The 19,232-nt window shown below is 48.2% G+C and overlaps 1 protein-coding gene across 4 annotated transcripts in view; it reads left to right on the forward strand.

Moving 5' to 3' along the window:
* Positions 1-19,232, forward strand: part of SSH2 (slingshot protein phosphatase 2) — a 506,736-nt gene that overhangs the window by 468,838 nt on the left and 18,666 nt on the right. For all 4 annotated transcript variants that reach the window (XM_069226266.1, XM_069226264.1, XM_069226265.1 and 1 more), the window contains 3 exons: positions 4,128-4,256; positions 9,926-9,972; positions 18,669-18,815. In XM_069226266.1, coding sequence (XP_069082367.1) covers positions 4,128-4,256; positions 9,926-9,972; positions 18,669-18,815 — 323 coding nt within the window. The remainder of the gene's footprint in view (positions 1-4,127; positions 4,257-9,925; positions 9,973-18,668; positions 18,816-19,232) is intronic.

Genomic DNA, 19,232 nt, shown 5'->3' on the forward strand with positions numbered 1-19,232 from the left:
GTCCGCAGCCTCCACCAATTATTTCAGATTCCCCAGCTGTCAGTTTGACCCACAATCTTTTACATACTTTTCTTAGTAGAGCTGCTAAAAGGTCCTAATCATCACCTTGAAATACAGGACTCTTAATGCTGTCAGTACCCCCTGGTGCCAATCCCTTTTCCCCTATCACTGGTACACACTTCCTTGGTTCTTGCATATACCCAGGCCCACTCACTAATTTCCCACGATGTTCTCTTTCTTTTGTACCTCCTCTGTGTCTAAAGTCGCAGTCTCTCATTTTCATTAGTTCCTACCTGTCATAGCCCCATTATTGTTGTGAACGGTTTCAAATTCATTCTTCTCTTCTTCACATACTATTTCCGATCCCCCCTCTTCAGCTTTCAGCCGTGGGGCCAAGTGAAACTGCAACAAGTGTCCCTTAGAGCCAGGCAGTACCAATCCTCTCATTACTATGTTGACTTCGAAAACGTAGCAAACTACACTTATGTTGCAGCCCATTCTGTGTAGCCTAACAAAGTTCTGAATTGAGAATGTTGGTTGGATTATTTAAAACGTTAATTCGGTTGCATCACTGGTGTCCTCTTCTCTTTGTGTTGTTTCCCCCTCCCATAGAAGTAGTTTGGCCCAGCTGTATAAGTTCCCATCTGATTGGACCGCAGGTTGCTTCATATTGATGAAGCCCGACTTGGTTAACTGTATCGGGATCTTTACTCCCGAATGCTTTACCTGCTTACACAGCCGAAGGGGCGCTTTTGTTTGTTCTATTGCTGTACTGGGTTAAGTCAAAATGTGAGTCAAGGCATGTTAGTGCGTTGTGATGCAGTTGTGCTGCTTGTGCCCTCGAGTACACTTCTGCATGAGTGCAGTGGGCTCGCCTTAGTTCTCATCTGGTGGTTTGTCTCTGGTGTCTTTCTGGACTCGCTGTTCTTTCTTCAGGTTAATAGCTAGTCTCAGACATTGCTTTCACTGGGATGCAGAATAGAGCTGGGAGCGTGCGTTGGAGGGGCTGTTGGAATGTAGGCGAGGGCACAGTTTGGAGAGTTATCAGTGGTCAGCTGTGAGGAGGAAGAGGGGACCGATGGCAGGCAGCAGGCTGGGGGACATTCCACCACAGCATGTTTTCTTGCACAGTCTAGTATCGCTGTCAGCCACTGTGTTTGTATGCGTGTTACACCCTGAGGTGATTTGCCTTTCCCTGTCTGTGTTCTTAAGAACATTGTGTATTACTGAGTTGAGGCTAAAGGCCTCTGCCCTTTATCTTTCAGTTCACAGTAAGTTCTTGTAACACAAGGCAGTGAATATTGATTGTGTTTTTTGTCCATTGAAGGAATTTGGGTCTGATTCCTCTCCAATATTTGTCTTCGATACTGGAGACTGGCCTGTCAGCCTGCCATCTTCTCTGGTAGTTGAATCATCACCTGCAACTCACCCAGAGTCCTGCCTTTCCATACTCTGTCTTTGGCCTTGCGTCGCTGAACTGTGACATGAATGTACGATCTTAATCCCAGGTGTGTTATCCTGCAGCCATCCTCTAGGACTAGTTCAGCATCCGTACTTTTGATTGCCCCCATGTTGTTGGTTAGGCGAGATGTGCTAAGGAACAGGTGCCGCAGATCTTGAAAATCCCCTCATAGCATACCATACCCCTTTGCAGATGTGGGTGTCCTTGTCATTGTGTAAAACAACCCAGTTCCTCCCTGTCCGGAACATATTCTGGGCCTGCTGTCCACTCCTCTTTGTTCAGTAATACTGGCATCCATTCCCACCTGCTCTGTCTGCTACCTCCCTGAACGGCATCTAACAGGCCACTATCAATGTGACTGAAAGCTCCTTAGGGTATGAGTTGTTGCAGACTTAACTCACCCTGCAGTTTCTACATTTTGTTTCATCTCTTTTAACTGTATCTGTAGTAATAACCTGTCCATTTGAGTATGTCAAGGCCTCCTTTCGTTTGAACGGCTCATTAAAGCAGATGTATTTTGTTATCCTTGGCATGACAGCTGTAGAGTCCAGTTCCATGCAGATTGTTGCTGCCTCACGAACCCCACCATTTGTATACATGTTTTTGCCTGTTCCAAAAAATGTTCTTTTGTCCAATCGCAACCAACCTGTCATTTCCCTTTCAAACGATTTTCCAGACTATAGGTTGCTAAACCTTTAACGTGCATTTTTAGCCTCCCATGATTGCCTGGGCCAGAACTTACAGACCATCCAGGTGGACTGTACTGAACATTTTTATGTACGGATCGCCTGCCTCTTAAACAGTGGATCGTTTGATAGTTTCTCTGCCCCTCTGAAGCTCCCTGGTCCTCTTATGAGCTTTATTTAACATTGTACTTTCTCTGATCAGTGCCTGTGGTTACTGGTGACACAGAACTTGTTGCCTCCTTCTGTCTTAGGATATAATGATTATTTGTCTACTTGTAAGGTTGTGCCTCTGTTTTTGCACGTGAATCGCAGGGACAGATACATAAACCCCAGAGTACTTCACTTATTGCCCTTCCCCCTAGGGTGTCAGTAGTTGTATCCCCCTACTGCTCTCGAGGGGTCCTAGTAAACGTGTGTCCCACAGTTCCTGTATCTCCTCCCTGTCTTCTTGTAACACGTCACCCGCCCCTTGCTGTATAAGTAGCGAAGCGTATGGTAAATGCTCTTGGGAACTGACTTGCTCTCCATCATTGTCGCGACTATATGGTTTATCTCCGTGATCCAGCACGGGGGGGGGGGGGGGGGGGCTTTTCTCTCGGGAACATTTATGAACTTCTTTGCATTCTACATGGGTCATTAATTTCTTGAAACTGTGCCACCTCCCGGCCTGTGAACCCTGCAGTCCATGGCATCCGGTTTATCCTGTCGGAGGTCACTGGGGTCTGTACTCTCCTGAGCAGCGGGTGCTGTCTCTGATGTGTCCTGCGCAGCGGTGTTGATCTGTGCCGGGTCCATCCTGAATCCGCACTTTTCCACCACTCACAGGCTGCCTAAAGGTTGCTTTAGATTTGCTGCCTTGCTTGTGACTTTCTGCAGTTGCTCCCTTATGGAAGGTTTAGCTCCCTTCTTGTTAGATCTGCTCGGTTGTTTATCTAAGCTTTGAGTTTGGGTCTGGTCAGCTTTTTCATCACAGCATATATTCATTCTAAGAACCTGCATGCTGTTCACGGTCATCCTCTGACTTTCTCTCGATGTCGTTTCTCTTCCATTGCTGCATGAATGGGGTTAATGTTTTATCCTCTGAAGCCTTGTGTGACCCTCGTCCGTTGAGCTTCGGTCATGTACAATGCTGGCACTTCCTTTGGTTGTTGCTCTTTTTTATTATTTTGAGCTAAAAAGTTAACATGTTGTCTCCTTTTTAAGATTTTCACCTCCCTTTTATCTGCTCTTTTCAGCATCGGTTTTCTATTGATGGTTCTGGACTCGTGTAACATACCAGCGCAGTGTTTACTTTATTTTGTTATTTAATTATTTTGTTGTTCTTTGTTTTGTTTTAGTTTTTTGGGCCTGTGGCAATCAGGTACTCTTGCATAATCTCTAGCGAAGTCTCCCTAATTCCTTTCTAACATGCCGTGGTAACTGCAGCCCCTTGTTTGTGGCCCTGGAACCCTCCGTGGTGGCTGCCTGCTCCAGCTAGTCTGACCTTAGCCCGGCCATGTAGTGGGGTGAATCCATCTACCGTCACACACCCCCCCCCCCCCCCCCCCCCCCCCCCCCCCCCAGATGCTGCAGTTCTTTGGCCCCCGGTGAATTTGTGTGGGTCAGGAGCGGCCCCTCTTACTTCTCGGGTTACAGGTTCACCACATCAGCAACACCGTCATTCAAGCACAGTTCTTCTTTAGGGCCTTATTACAACTTTGGAGGACGGAGTTAATTCGTCCCAAATGTGACGGATATACCACCTACCGGATTACGAGTCCATTATATCCTATGGAACTCGTAATACGGTAGGTGGTATATCCGTCACATTTGGGACGGATTAACACCGTCCTCCAAAGTTGTAATAAGGCCCTTAGTGTTTCATATATGGCCCAGGTTAACATTACTTTTCTAATGCATCATTTTATCCCAGGGGTGTAACGCCTTGGTTCCTTGAACCAGTTGTTCACATTTTTTTAAATATATATTTACCTCCTCAGATCCGCACCGAGTTAGAGATGCAGATGGTTTGTAACCTGCGAGAATTTAAAGAATTTATCGACAACGAGATGATCATAATCCTCGGACAGATGGACAGCCCCACTGAAATATTTGACCACGTCTACCTGGTATGTTAAGTCTAACTCCGCGTTGTCTCCTTAATATTGTGCAAGGGTGTCATCTCTTTAGAGCAGGGACACACTGACTGACACATGGAACCCCAGCATCTCTCCCGAAACACTTGTACATATTTTAAAAAAAAAACTGCACCTTCTAACAGGCACGGCCCGTCCTTTAGGGTGTAGGGGCCACGCCCCCCACCTTTTGCCCCTCATGAAGAGTGTCTGTCAGGTTGAGCAAAGGTCAGCCTGACAGACACTTCATGTTCAGGTCAGGCAGCCAGGAGCAGATATGCGCGATTTGTGCAAACTCCTGGCTGCCTGAGCTAAACTTTGCTGGGCTGAAGAGGTCATGGCTCCTATGGGTGTGACCTCCTCGGCTCAGCAAAGGTGCCTTGAGGCTCTCCCCCGGGTGACGAGGAAAGCGTCACCCATTGACTTCGACCTGGGTGTTTCAGGTTTAAGCCCTGAAGTGCCCAGGGTGAGTGTCAATCAGTGACACTTTGTCACAGAGTGGGATGGGGTCAGCACTCTCACTTACCCCCATTCCACTCTGTGACGAGGCTGGGACTGCTGCCTTCCCTCATTGGCTAACAGCCAATGAGGGAAGGCAGCAGTCCCAACCTTCCTGGGACCCTCCGAGGCTGTAAGTGTATGTGTGTGATCTTTTTAAATAAATGTTGTGAGTGTTGTTAATGGATGTGTGTGTGTGTGTGTGTGTGTGTGTGTGTGTGTGTGTGTGTGTGTGTGTGTGTGTGTGTGTGTGTGTGATTACTGCCCGCCCCCCTCCCTCCTAAAACTGCCAGCCGCCACTGCCTTCTAATTATGAAAATGTCAACTGTGATTGAATGCGGGCCCCAGACGTGGAGGATGTCATGATAGCCGATGAGACGGCCTCTCTCAGATGGAAAGTTGTGTGAGTGCAAGTGTTGCAGGAGCGTTTGTTTCTTTGTTGTGTGAAGCCGGACTCGTGCTTCTCAGAGCAGCTTCGAGGGTTCCTTTGAAAGAAACTTTACCTGTTAGCATGTTGGGGCTGAAGAAGCGCGGCGGGAGCGAGTGCAAACGTGAAGTTTTGCTAAATATTACTGGTCGATGTAGCAGACACTGACGGCTTCACAGGGAACAGAGGGACAGCAAGCTGGTGCTAGTCATGTCACTGGCTCTTTCAAGCTCCCCGGTTCTTTCAGAAGCAAGTATTCCCATCAACTCTTTGTCTCCGCCCTGTGACGCGAGGGTATTCCCATTTCTGAAGCAACAATGAAATATGCACAACAACACTAATTTCCCTGTGGAACCAGTGGTCGCTGCTACCATTGAAAACCCCCTTTTGTCCTTTTCCACTTAGTAATGAACTAAATGATCGTCTCAAAAATCACACGATTTCCCTGCGAGGCACTTTTCCATTGCCCATCGCTGCCACTGGGAATCCCACGTGTCTCATCCTGTTCCGCTCTGCTCTCTTGGCAGCTTGTGGCCTTTCCAGGCAGAGAGTAAATTAGGGAAGTGGAAAGCATTGAAACATTGTACCGGTTCCCAAAACCATTGCAATTCTCGCCCACCTTTGATGGTGCTTGTAATCGTGGGAAAGAAGAGCGTGGCTCGCTTCCTGGAATTTCTCATACCCTCGTCTCTCAGATCTCTGCTGTTGGCATGAAAGCAGGGTTTTTCCTACAACTCCCATGTCTCCTTCCTCTGCCTTTTATCTGGGTGGGGCTGCAGAGTTTATCAAAGCAAGCGGATGAAACATCCACGTAAATGAAATGATGATTGTGTAGAAATTGTTCTGTCCTATGTGTTGTAAAAGCATATATTTATGAGCACACACATCTTAAAAGGCACTTAAAAGGGTTGTGTGTGCATGATCGTTGAATAGTGTTTTTTCCACTTCCACATGCTGGGATAGACCCTAGTCAAGCATTGCGCATGTGCTCTTCCACACACTATTGCGCACTAAGCCTCTACCCCCTACTTCACCACCATGTTTCCAGATATTTCCAATTGCTGAAAATAGTGTCCTGTCCTTCGAGTTTACGTTCCTCAGGAGTTGTGTAAAACATACAAACGAGTGTCACCTGGATGAGAATGAATTGTATGTTGTTTATCCATTGGATTGCCTTTTTTCCGTTCTCAGTGACATATTTTTCAAGTGAATATTTGGAATCCTTTCCATACGGATGTGGATGTTGTGCCAGCCTAGCTCTTTCTGCTTGCATCACTGTCTTATGTTTTTTACTGGCTTACTTTTCTGCTTATAAACTTGTCTACATGTGCTAGAATAGATAGTAACGTAAAAATCCCAGATTGGCTGGCCATCATCTGTCTGACTTTGGACAAAGTGAGATACCTGTTCTGCTGTCCCAGGCAAACACTGTTTTAGAATCGGAAGTGTTGTCTGCCTAAAACGCCCATTTTCCATCCACCTCTGATTCTTGGGACCAGTTTAAAAGAGGCGAGGGGGATGGAATCTTTTAGTGTGGTAAACAACATTTCTGAACTCTGCCATTTCTCTACAGCTACAAACGTCCTTTATGCCAACCACCTTCACACATTGAAAAATTGATGAAAGATGAATGTTAGAAAAGTACACTTATTAATTAATATCAAATATTACAAATCTTGAAAGTCTGTGATTACACAATACAACTTTACTTCTTATATTATACCCATTAGTATATTCCTTGCACATATATTCCCTTACTGTGTAATTACATATCTATTTATTACTCTAGCCCTACTGTACTAGAGAAAAATAAATACAAATAAATAAAATCAAATCTATAAATAAAATGTAAAAAATATATAATGAAATATATACATTTTACTCTCTAGTAAGCTTTGCTCCGTCTCCCCATCACCCTATGTCTCTATCAATCTGTCCTCCATCCCCACTGACTCATCCCAAACCCATTCTACTACTTTCATCTCCAAAATAACCCTGCCTAAGCCCTTCCCTCCTCTACCGTATCTAGCTCACCACAAACCTCCGTTTACAACCATGATCTCCCAAACAACCCTACTGAATTCTCCCTCATTTATCTCACCTTAGACTCATCCAAAACCCGTCCTGCTACTATCATCTCCCTAACCCTTTACACAGACTCTTCCCGCCTCCATCTCTCCTTTACTCATCCCAAGCCTCATCCTATTACTGTAAACTCACAATTAACCCTTCTGGATTCTTCCCTCCTCTATCCCTCCATTACTCTAGTCAATACAGTTAACAAACTCACATATCCTCTGCTCTAAGTCAACTCATATACTTATACTGTACTCATATTTCCCTATAGTAATCCTCCACAAATTCCTCTTGGGTTCCAGGGTAGCATGCTACTTGCAGAAAAGCGCTTCAATGCCTTGTCAGGGGTAGTAAGAGCTATATAAATACAATTATAATGACAATTTCTCGTAAAAATTGCAGCAAATGTATCCCAGCTTTGGCAATGTCCAAATCCAGGATAGTGTGACGAAGAGAGGGATTTTTGTTCTCAGTTGTTCTGCTGGTTGCTAAGGGAGTGTGTCTGGCGTGGTCACACGTTCTCCAGTCCTGTGCTTTTCATCTTTCACGTATTAGTACAGTTGGTTCAGTCTATGATCAAAGAGTGCAGCTCCCAGAATGCAAGGAGCTGTTAAATGAAAGTGTACAAGTGGAGTGATCGAGTGTCCATAGTGCTAGGAATGGAAGGGGAGTACGATTGGCAAACTGTTTTGTGATGCAAAGAGTACGGGGCAGGGCGCTGACCTCCACTGACATTTTGTATGGGAGGATCTGCGCCGACAGGGAACACAGCCGAGGATGTCCTTCAGCACTGTTGCATCGTCATACATGTCACATCTGGCAGCATGTAGACAGCCGACCCTCCCACCAGCCTCTAAGGCTCGGAAACAATGGCATGTATCGGATAATGTGTCGCAGCTAACCCATCTGGTAGAATCAACAAGCCTGGCTTCCCACGGTGCCCGGAGTTCACCTAGGCGTTTGCCCTGGACTTCCAGCTCGATGCATCGGGGCCATGCCCTGCATTGCTTGCTACTGCTTCATCTCATCGGGGCGTTGTAATATACGTTTACCCCATCGTCCTGCTTGACACCAGTGATCTGCTGTTCAGCCGATGCAAACAAGGGACGTTCCAATAGTGGTGGATTACCCCCTCATCCAAATAAACCACTTAGCATGTGGCCTGTAGAAGATATACCTCCGGCTATAGGGGGAGGGAGGAGTACTCGGAGGAAGCTTGTTTGTGTTTTGGCAGCAGACTGAGTGTGCCGCGCCCCACCTATTGCACCGCCACCAAGAACAACATCCCAAAGGGAACGTTTTTCAGTAAATTAGCCTGTATTGCCGTCCTTTGCAGCGCGGAAGGCGGCAGAAGCCTGGAGTGCGCAGCCTGCTAATGACATTAGCTCTGTGCGGGTCACTGCTCCGGAACGCAGAGGTGAGTTCGGTGTGTCCTTGATGCCGTCCGTGTCCCTTCCCTGTGCCATCTTTGTGCCCACAGGAGGGAGTGTGCTGTACGGGCTGTCTTCAAGCCTTGCACATGGGCACAATACACAGGCCCAGCAAGTGTGCGAAATGAGCGCTGTGCAGGGTATCGAGGCTTTCGGTGTCTGTTGCTTCAAAGGAGTTGCCTGACCTGATCATGGGTGGAAAGTTTGGCAGCGCCTCAGTCTCGTACACATTTCTCTTCTTCCATTGCAGTTTGCTTTGCTATCGGAAGTCAGGAAGGGCAGAGGGGATTCAGAGTTTGGAGTTGAGAGGTCAAGCCTGGAGGAAATGCTGTGTATCGCATCCCACGACCTATTCCCAAGCTGTGGGGTTCGTTTGCTGGGAAATATGGACAGGGATGCGAATTCCCCACTGAGCGCTTTATACAGATTCCAAACCTTCTGCCTCTTCCCAGGGGTCTGACATGACAAAGTTTATCCTACACTTGCGTTTGAGAAAGGAAAGCTTATCTTGCTGTGTCTCTTGGCTAGCTTGTGAAGTGATGCACAGCAGCTATCAAGGTTAGTAAACATGCACTCTTGAGTCTAAAGACGAGGTGTGTAGGTGTTCAGATAAGCTGCCCTGAAGTGGAGCAAAGCGCCACAGCAGGAAAAGGTGGCGAGGGAGTGCCTTTGGTCTCCCCATGCTGTGCACCGCCTGCTACTAAAGGCCTCACAGCACTCACTGAATGTTCTTAGGCACCAGTTTCTGCTATGGACCCCTGTGTTGGTATCGCTGTACTAAGGTAAAGTCAAGGGAATTTCTGGGAGCCACGTCCTGGCATCAGAATTGAAGTACAGGATATTACATCTGAGGACCCAAGTCCTTTGAATTATACATCTGACAGGAATGCATAACGCAGCCGAGTGACGGCCCCAGGGAAGTGTTTTCCTATAGAAATGTGCATGGTCTCACTATCTGCTTGTTATATTTGTGTTTGTATAACCCTGACACAACTGCCTCTTCCTGGTTATACCTTCTACAGCATGGCGCGTTATTTTCTCAAACTTTTATTTTTTCATGGCATTGCAGTTGTTTGCTGCTTGTGTGGTCTGAATCCTTGTCTCCTGTTTATCATTATACATCCACCTCCATCACCCCTCTCCCTACCCATCCTTCTCGAGGTCTGACAGCGTGTATTTTCTTCATGTGCTACGATGTGCATCTTTCTAAGTAGGCCATCTTTGTATTTCAGGGCTCGGAGTGGAACGCTTCCAATCTAGAAGACTTGCAGAACAGAGGGTGAGTGAGCTGCATCCCTTCGGCCATTGTTCTAGCACATTTGGTCGTTCATTGGCTGCTATAAGGTTTGATGTGTGGGAGGATGGAAGATCTGCATGATAACACCGCCTCCACATGGGGGGCGTCAGTTTCTGATGGATACAACTACCTGTGGATTCCTCACCTGATGAATACTCCCATGGCGCCAGCATTTGACGGAAATCTTCTTACTAGTCTCTGCACGTCGACGAGGACGTCACTTTAGCCCACGCGACGCCGTCTGACGTCATACAGGCAATAAGAAGTCCTCGCCGACGTGCCGATGACAGTTCCCTTTTTTCCGTGCATTCGAAACGGTTATCTTCGAGGGAGTTACTGTTACCTTCGTGGTTACAGTGTATTGTCTGCTGCGTAGTCTTCTCTGCGGTAACAATGTCTCAGAGGAAGTCGGGTTTCAAGCCCTGTCGAGAGTGTGGGGGCAAGATGTCAGTTACAGATCCTCACTCCGACTGTCTATGGTGTTTGAGCTCCGACCACGACGTCTCGACTTGCGATTCATGTCAACACATGAATCCGAAGGCCCTCAAAGAGCGCGAGGCCAAGTTATTCATGGCAAAGTCAAAGAAGAAGGAGAAACATCATAAGAAGTCTTCTTCGCCAAGGTCTCACCGGCGTCATCGAGACTCCCGGCGCCGTAGAGACTCACGACGCCACTCCAGCAAGGAGTCTCGTTCGAGGTCACCTTCGGCTCGGCGTCGGAGGACTTGGGAGGTCAGCCCCACGGTCACGCCGCATCCATCGACGCCGTTGCCCTCTCCGGCGTCACCGACTTCACCTGGTCAGGCGTCAGTGATTGAGGTGGTGCAGCCTCTTGTGTTTTCTCCGGCGTCGCAGACGTCGAGGCCGGCGTCGGGGTCGCCCTCGATCCAGGCACCCCAGTATCCGGCTTTTCCCACTCCTGGAGCCGATAGTACCGCGTTTCTTAATGCGATGTATACCATCTTTCAGCAGATGGCTCCAGGAGCTGCTCCGGCTGGTCCTTCGGGGCCCTTGGCCTTTTCGTTGGGTGATCCTGCGCCTCTTCGGCCGGCACCCTTTATGCCCTTTCTCCCTTTTGGGAATGTGGGCTCGGCGCCGGTGCCGGCGTCGGTGGCCGCTCCGGTGGCTTCGGATGTTTCGGCCCCGGAGGTTGCCCCTCCGTCGAAGTCAGGATTTTGCCCTGTGACTCCGGTTGGTCCATCGGCTCCTGCCTCGGCGCCGAAGCTGCCTGTGGCGCCGGACGCGGCGTCAGATGCTTCTGGAGATCGGCGCCGTTCTTCGACGTCGGCGGAGGCCATATCGACTCCGCGTATCGAGGAGAGACTTCATTCGAGGAGGCGTGCTCTCCGTCTTTTAGAAGAGCAAGAGTACCAGCGAGTCCTAGAGGAGGGAGAGATTGAGGACTCTGGAGACGGACTGCATGGTCTGGATACAGCCAGTGGGCTGGACACTTCCCCTGAGTGGGACCTTTCATCTCCAGGGGAATATACGGAGGAGGCTGCTTCCTTTCATGCTGTGGTGAGGAAGGCAGCGAGCTTTTTGGACCTGCCTTTGCCGGTGGCAGAGGCAAAGCAGAATTTGCTGACAGAGGTATTGCATCCGGCCTCTGCTGCAGCTGAGCCTCTCTTGCCATTTAATGAGGCTTTGCTGGATCCGGTGTTGGAGGTGTGGAAGAAGCCGGTGTCTTCCTCGGCCGTTCATAGGGCTGTGGCCAGGAGGTATCGAGCTGCACCATCTGACCCTGGCTTTCTCTCTAGACACCCTACGCCGGAGAGCTTGGTGGTGCAAGCCTCCTGTTCCTCAAAGTCAGCGCCTGGTTCCTTCCCGACGGTGCCTGGAGACAGAGACTCCAAGAAACTGGATGCGCAGTCCAAGAAAATATTTTCGTCATGCAGTTTGGCGTTGAAGGCCACCAACGCCACGTGCATTCTGGGGAGGTACATCCATGCGCTGATGGATGATATTTCGTCTTCATTCACGGAGCTTCCCCAGGGTCTTTTGGATGTGGTCTCGGACGCCCAGGCTGCCGCGACCCAGATTATCCAGTCTGGGCTGGACACGACCGACTCGGTGGCCAGGGCGATGGGCACGGCTGTGGTGGCAAGAAGACAGGCCTGGCTCCGAAACTCAGGGTTCTCTGCGGATGTGCAGTCGACCCTGCTGGACCTCCCGTTTGATGGGGACAGACTGTTTGGAGCCAAGGCAGATTCAGCCTTGGAACGATTTAAGGAGAGCAGAGCCACAGCCAAATCGTTAGGACTGCAAGCTCCTTCTTCCTCTGCCTCTTCTAGAGTTTTCAGGAGGTTTCGGGGATTTGGGCGTGGCTCTTATTCCTCTTCCTTTCGGGGGAGGTTCCAGCAACCCGCCTCTTCCCTCCCCTATAGGTCATTTAGAGGGAGGGGGAGGGGTGGGGTCCGTACCAGAGGAGCCTCTCAACAGCACTCTGCCTCTTCCTCGTCCTCTGGAGGGGTGCAGCAGGGGAAGCAGCCTTAGGCTTCCACCGTCTCCCACTCACTCCTCTCCTGTAGGGGGAAGATTACAGCGTTTTCTCCACAAGTGGAAGTCTATCACAACGGACACTTGGGTTCTCGGCATTGTGGGAAAAGGCTACGCCCTTCCCTTTCGGGAGTTCCCGCCCCTCATCCCGCCCCGCCCATCTTATTGTTCAGAAGAACACCTCCTGTTGCTAGAACAGGAGGTTCAAGTCCTCCTTTCAAAGGGCGCGGTAGAGTTGGTCCCAGAGCAGGAAAAGGGTCGAGGTTGTTACTCAAGATACTTCCTGATTCCCAAAAAGGATGGTCAGTTGAGACCAATCCTGGATCTGAGGATCTTGAATTGGTTCCTCAAACAGGAAAAGTTCAAGATGCTGACCCTAGCACAGGTGCTTTTGGCGTTGAACAAGGAAGATTGGATGGTGTCTGTCGACTTGCAGGATGCTTACTTTCATATCCCGATACTCAAGTCGCACAGGAAGTATCTCCGGTTTGTGGTAGGGTCGCAGCATTATCAGTTTGCGGTCCTCCCGTTTGGTCTTACTTCAGCACCTCGAGTCTTCACAAAGGTGATGTCAGTGGTTGCGGCGGAGCTCAGAAGGAGGGGGATAGCAGTATTCCCTTACTTGGACGACTGGTTGATCAAAGCCAAGTCCCCGGAGCTTGTGTCGCATCATCTGCAGTCAACAACCCAGTTGTTGTTCGACCTGGGCTTTTCGGTGAACGTGCCCAAATCTCACCTGGAGCCCTCTCAGCGCCTCCTGTTCATAGGGGCAGTACTGGATACAACATTGAGTCGAGCCTTTCCTCCGCCTCAGCGGATTCAAGATATTCAGGAATTGGTTCCAATGTTTCGAAATGGAGCGGTAGTTCCAGTCCTCAAGGTCCTTCGTCTGCTCGGTCTGTTCGCCTCCTGCATTCTGTTGGTCACGCATGCTCGCTGGCACATGAGGGCTCTTCAGTGGTGCCTCCGAAGGCAGTGGTCTCAACACAAGGGAGATTTAGAAGGTACTGTCAAGATCTCCAGAGATGCTGCTGTGGAATTGAAGTGGTGGATTGCGGGCAACAATCTTTCACAGGGGAAGCCGTTCGCGCAGTCGCCACCAGTGGCCACGGTAATAACGGATGCCTCCACCCTAGGATGGGGAGCTCATCTGGGGGATCTGGAGATCAAAGGGCTTTGGTCTCCAGAGGAACAGGTGTTTCATATCAATCTGTTGGAGTTACGGGCTGTACGTTTGGCTCTCAAGGCCTCCTCCCATCCCTTCGTGGTCAGTCGGTACAGGTCCTGACGGACAATACTACCACGATGTGGTACATAAACAAACAGGGAGGAGTAGGGTCGTACCTTCTCTGCAGAGAAGCTCTTCGGCTATGGTCCTGGGCAAAGGACCATCAGATTTGCTTGGTGGCAAATCATCTGGCCGGGGTCTTGAATGTACGTGCGGACAGTCTCAGTCGCCAATTCTCGGCAGACCACGAGTGGCGTCTCCATCCAGATCAAGTCTGTTTAATCTTCCAGATGTGGGGGTTTCCTCGGATAGATCTGTTTGCCACTCGGGAGAACGCGCATTGCCCGTTATTCTGCAGCCTCCAGTATCCGATGCAGGGAGCGTTGGGAGACGCGTTTCAGATAACCTGGTGCGACCAGTTGCTTTACGCGTTTCCCCCCATACCCTTGATTCCTCGAGTGTTGAGGAAAATTCGCCAAGACCGGGCCCAAGTCATCTTAATAGCTCCGGATTGGCCAAGGAGGGTATGGTACTCCGACCTTCTCCAACTCTCACTGTGCCCTCCGCTCCGTCTCCCTCTCAGGGCAGACCTCCTCTCGCAGTCGCAGGGGCAGGTTTTACACCCCAACCTCCAGAGTCTGCACCTACATGCTTTGAGATTGAACGGGGCAACCTGAGTTCCTTCTCTCTCCCGCCTGATGTAGTGGATGTTATCTTAGCGGCCAGGCGACACTCCACTAAATCTATCTACGCTAATAGGTGGTCTAAATTTGTTATGTGGTGTGGAGAGAGACAGATGGATCCCTTACATGCTCATCTGTCACATGTTTTGTCTTTTGCACTGTCTCTAGCGCAGAAAGGTTGTGCAGTAGCTACCATTAAGGGTTATTTGTCGGCCTTGTCAGCCTTCATTTGTCTTCCAGACCAACCATCGTTATTTAAATCCCCTATTGTTCTCAGATTCTTGAAAGGTCTTCTGAATCAATATCCTCCAAAACCATTCGTTATGCCTCAATGGGATTTGTCCTTGGTCCTGACTTTCCTTATGGGGTCCCCTTTTGAGCCTATGCATTCTTGCCCCTTAAGGTATTTGGTTATTAAAACAGTATTCCTGGTAGCTATAACATCTGCAAGGAGAGTGAGTGAGTTGCAGGCCTTATCGGTTAAACCCCCTTATATAACGTTTTATGGGGATAAGGTGGTGTTGAGGACCAAGGCTGCTTTCCTTCCGAAGGTTGTTTCACCCTTCCATTTGGCTCAGACAATCACTTTGTCCACGTTTTATCCTCCGCCTCATCCTTCAAAGGAGGAAGAAAGACTACATCGCCTGGACCCAAAAAGGGCGTTGAGCTTCTATATCGACAGAATGAAGGATATCAGGCTGGAGGATCAGCTGTTTGTCGGATACGTGGGCAAGAGGAGAGGAAAGGCAGTCCACAAGAGAACACTCTCCAGGTGGGTTGTTCTTTGCATTAAAATCTGTTACTCTTTGGCAAAGAAGGATCCGCCTGAGGGCATTAGAGCTCACTCCACCAGAGCTAAGTCGGCCTCTTCGGCCTTGGCCAGGGGTGTTCCTGTGGTTGACATCTGCAAGGCCGCAACTTGGTCGTCCCTTCACACTTTTGTGAAACATTACTGTTTGGACTCTGAGGTCAGAAGGGACGGTCATTTTGCACGGTCAGTGCTGCAGGATTTCTTGGTTTGACCATTTAGGCACCCACCGCCGGGCGTGGTACTGCTTTGGGACTCTATTCATCAGGTGAGGAATCCACAGGTAGTTGTATCCATCAGAAGAACGAGTTACTTACCTTCGGTAACGACTTTTCTGGTGGATACATTAGCTACCTGTGGATTCCTCACGGTCCCACCCGCCTCCCCGTTGCCTTTTTGGTCTCTCCAAGGAATCCTTGAGTGTGCTCCTTTTGGTATTCAAAGTTGCAATACATTTTGCATGTATGATATTTGTATATATGTGTATATTTATATATAAATCTATATATATATTGGGTATATACATGGTTCGTATGTATAAATATATTTATTTGTTTAAAAAAAAAAAAAAAAAAAGTTATATTAAATCTATAGCTATTTTATTGCAATGTTGTGTGATTTACAATATTAAGAGATGTTGCTTTGCTCTTTCATTGCATTGGGTTATTATTATTATTCTCATGCACGTAAAAAATGTTGGTACTGTCATCGGCACGTCGGCGAGGACTTCTTATTGCCTGTATGACGTCAGACGGCGTCGCGTGGGCTAAAGTGACGTCCTCGTCGACGTGCAGAGACTAGTAAGAAGATTTCCGTCAAATGCTGGCGCCATGGGAGTATTCATCAGGTGAGGAATCCACAGGTAGCTAATGTATCCACCAGAAAAGTCGTTACCGAAGGTAAGTAACTCGTTCATCTGCATCAATGGCACCTTATGAGATCTTTTCCCTGGTGGTGTTGGGGGATAGCAGGGTGACACATCAGTAAACATGTCACAGAAAGTGGACTGAACACACCCCACCTCCCTCCAGAGTCCCGGGCTTGCCACCTTCTGCCCTAGCACAAGGAAGCAGACAGAGAAATATTTACCATGACCACCCCTTGTTGTCGTTGGCACGATCCGGGCTTCCTGGAAGAAGGAAAATAGTCTGCAGTGTTACGGGGAATTTTAATGTTTATGACTTTTGTAGTATTTACCCTCTGGCCCTGAAAATAAGTCACTGGTTAACTTTTAAAGTAACTCCTCCTCTGTGTCCATGTGTCACTTAGTTTTTCCCCAGAATGACACACCACCTGCGATTGGCTAATTTACTCACTGGCTGAAATAGCCTGTGGCACTTTCTAATTGTTTAGACAGTGAAGAATTGATTGTGTTCCTGTCTGAGACTTTTTTTATTTAAAAGAAGCCCAGACTGTGATGTCTAAACACAGGCGACGAAAAGGCTTATGCTCTCGGAGTTGGGGGAACATGGGACAGCCTCTTTGGCGAAGTTGTGATAAAACCATAATTTGTGTAGTACCTGGACCACTCACAAATGGTCAGTAGCATCGAGAAAGCAAGCTTAGTGCTGGATTAAATGTAGGTTTTCTGTGGGGTTGGTAGTCTCTCACTTTCTGTATAATTTTGGACCTTTTTTTGTTCTGTATCTGGATCCAAGGTGAAACTTCCCCGTTATCACCACATTATGTAGTGTGGCTGACATGGAGTAGGCAGATGTTCTGTTTTCGGTAGCGAGAGTCCTGCATACGGCGAGAACCCCTGAACATCACTAGCCTATTTATCTGGATGCAGCAGAGCATTAGCTGATCGTGAACCCAGCCATACCAGTATGGGGACAAGGTGCCCCTGTTCATTCAGCAGTGTGTTTTGAGTTGTCTAAACATGTCCAGTGGCCGCACTTCAAGAACTTTCAAGCTGGAGCCAGTGTTCTACTCTCTTACAGTCAGGCTCTTATTACAGGTGATGGGTTGTAAACACATGCATTTACTGGTGATCACAACAACCGGGAAAGGCTGTGTTGTTTATTCACCTACTTTAGTTTTATTATCAGAAATGTTGTGGTCTTTTCAAAACATTGTTCTTTCTCAGGGCCCATATTCTTCCTTTCCTAGCACTCACCCCTATCTTTTCTCACCAGGCCCAAAAATTCCAGTCTTCCTTCTTTAGTCCCACTTTACCTTCCAGAGGGCCCACGATCACAATTTGGGTCTGATTTAGAGTTGGGCGGATGGTCCATTTGCCTTATTACTATTTCCATAGGATATTACGGAATCCTAATACGGCAGACAGGATATCCTTCACCTTTGTGACTGAGTAAACCCGCGCTGCCAAAATCAAATTCAGGCCCTTGGTCCTCAAGCCCCCTTTCCCACTCTTCTTCTGTGGACCTCTCTCGGTCTTTCATTAGGGCATATGTTCCTGTGGAAGGCCACTCCAATGGAGAGCATGGATCATGCTCTGCCTTCTTGATCTTCTTTCTTCCCAACTGGTTGGGGAATGCAAGTCCCACAGACAGGACCAAAACAGTGTTTAAAAACAAAGCACACTGTCACTTGGGAATGTTGGGCACTCCATGCCTGAGCGTTTCTCCGCACCTGTGAACTCCACCTCTCACCTGTGCATCGCCACCCTTACTTTTACCGAACCACTGGGTTACAGTCAGTCATTGGCGTCCAGTGTGAAGGAGAAGAGAATTGTGGAAGCAAACATCTCAGCAGACTGCACCACACTCTTCACAAGTAGAAGACCAGCCCAGTAGTTTTTACTGTTCACGTTAACTGGGTCTTTCCACAAATATTAATGCCTACAGCTTGCGTCACATCTGGAGTCATCCGGATTTTTTTCATATTATACGTCATTGTCTTACAGCTTGTTTGCTTGGAGTCTTTTTGGGTGTATGTGCCCTACTCTGAGCGTTGTTCAGTGAAACCAGATGCCCAACCTGTGGGAAAGAGTGAGAGCAGTTCAGAAGAGTATGTACGAATACCTTCATGGTGATCGTGGAAATCTTTGTATTTGCTCTTCTCCTTCACAAAATCCTCCAGCCATTCCCCCTTACACCATAAGTTATGCTGCAACTTTGCATGGAGGGAAAATCGTGGGCACTGGGCGTAACCGTTGCTGATGCAGAGTAAAGGGTGGATCTCAGAAGCACAGAGGAAGTTCTTTGTATGGAAACTACATATTCTGTTTAGTGGTAGAATTTTTTTTTAGACTGTTCAGACAGGCAGGGCAGCCATTTCCCAATCATTTATGGAGGTGGGCAGGAGCAAGGGCTGAGTACTAGAATCACCTTGATGATATTTTTCATTCCTCCTAGAATGCTGCCTGCATTTTGTGTGACTTGGTGTGATGGCATTGCTACATAGGAGCACATGGGGAGTTTTTAGTTATAGTCCTGGATCTTCTGTTTTCACGTGGTTCTTAATTAAGAATTATCCTTAACCCTTCATTCCCTGGCAGGGTACGGTACATCTTAAATGTCACTCGAGAGATCGACAACTTCTTCCCAGGGGTCTTCGAATACCACAACATACGGGTGTATGACGAGGAGGCCACAGACCTGCTCGCCTACTGGAATGATACCTACAAATTCATCTCAAAAGCAAAGTAAGTGTGTCCACAGCATGCAAATGGTTCTTTATTTAAGCAGATTCATATTCTTCAACTGTTCCTCATGCCGCAAACCAGTAGGGACTCCTAGAACGAAGGAGCCATAATTCCGCTTACCTAATGAAGCACTCAGCCAATTTCCTCTCGCTAATCCTCCACCTTCTCCCCCCCCCACCACACACACTCCCCAATCAATTGTCTCATTGAGGTTTTGGTTTGAGCGTGCAGGAGTTAATGTTAGGAAAGCTCTCCATAGCTTAAAACAAATACCTGTGTAGCTTCTATGCACTTTCTTCTTGTAAACACTCCACTTGGCGTACGAAGACATTTTGAGACGTTTACATGATTCTCTTGATACTAAACTCTTTTCTTCTTTCTTGTTAATACCTTGCTTTAAAATATTCGTTTCCACAA

This window comes from Pleurodeles waltl, chromosome 3_1 (assembly GCF_031143425.1).
Source record: "Pleurodeles waltl isolate 20211129_DDA chromosome 3_1, aPleWal1.hap1.20221129, whole genome shotgun sequence".
Classification (NCBI taxonomy): Eukaryota; Metazoa; Chordata; class Amphibia; order Caudata; family Salamandridae; genus Pleurodeles; species Pleurodeles waltl.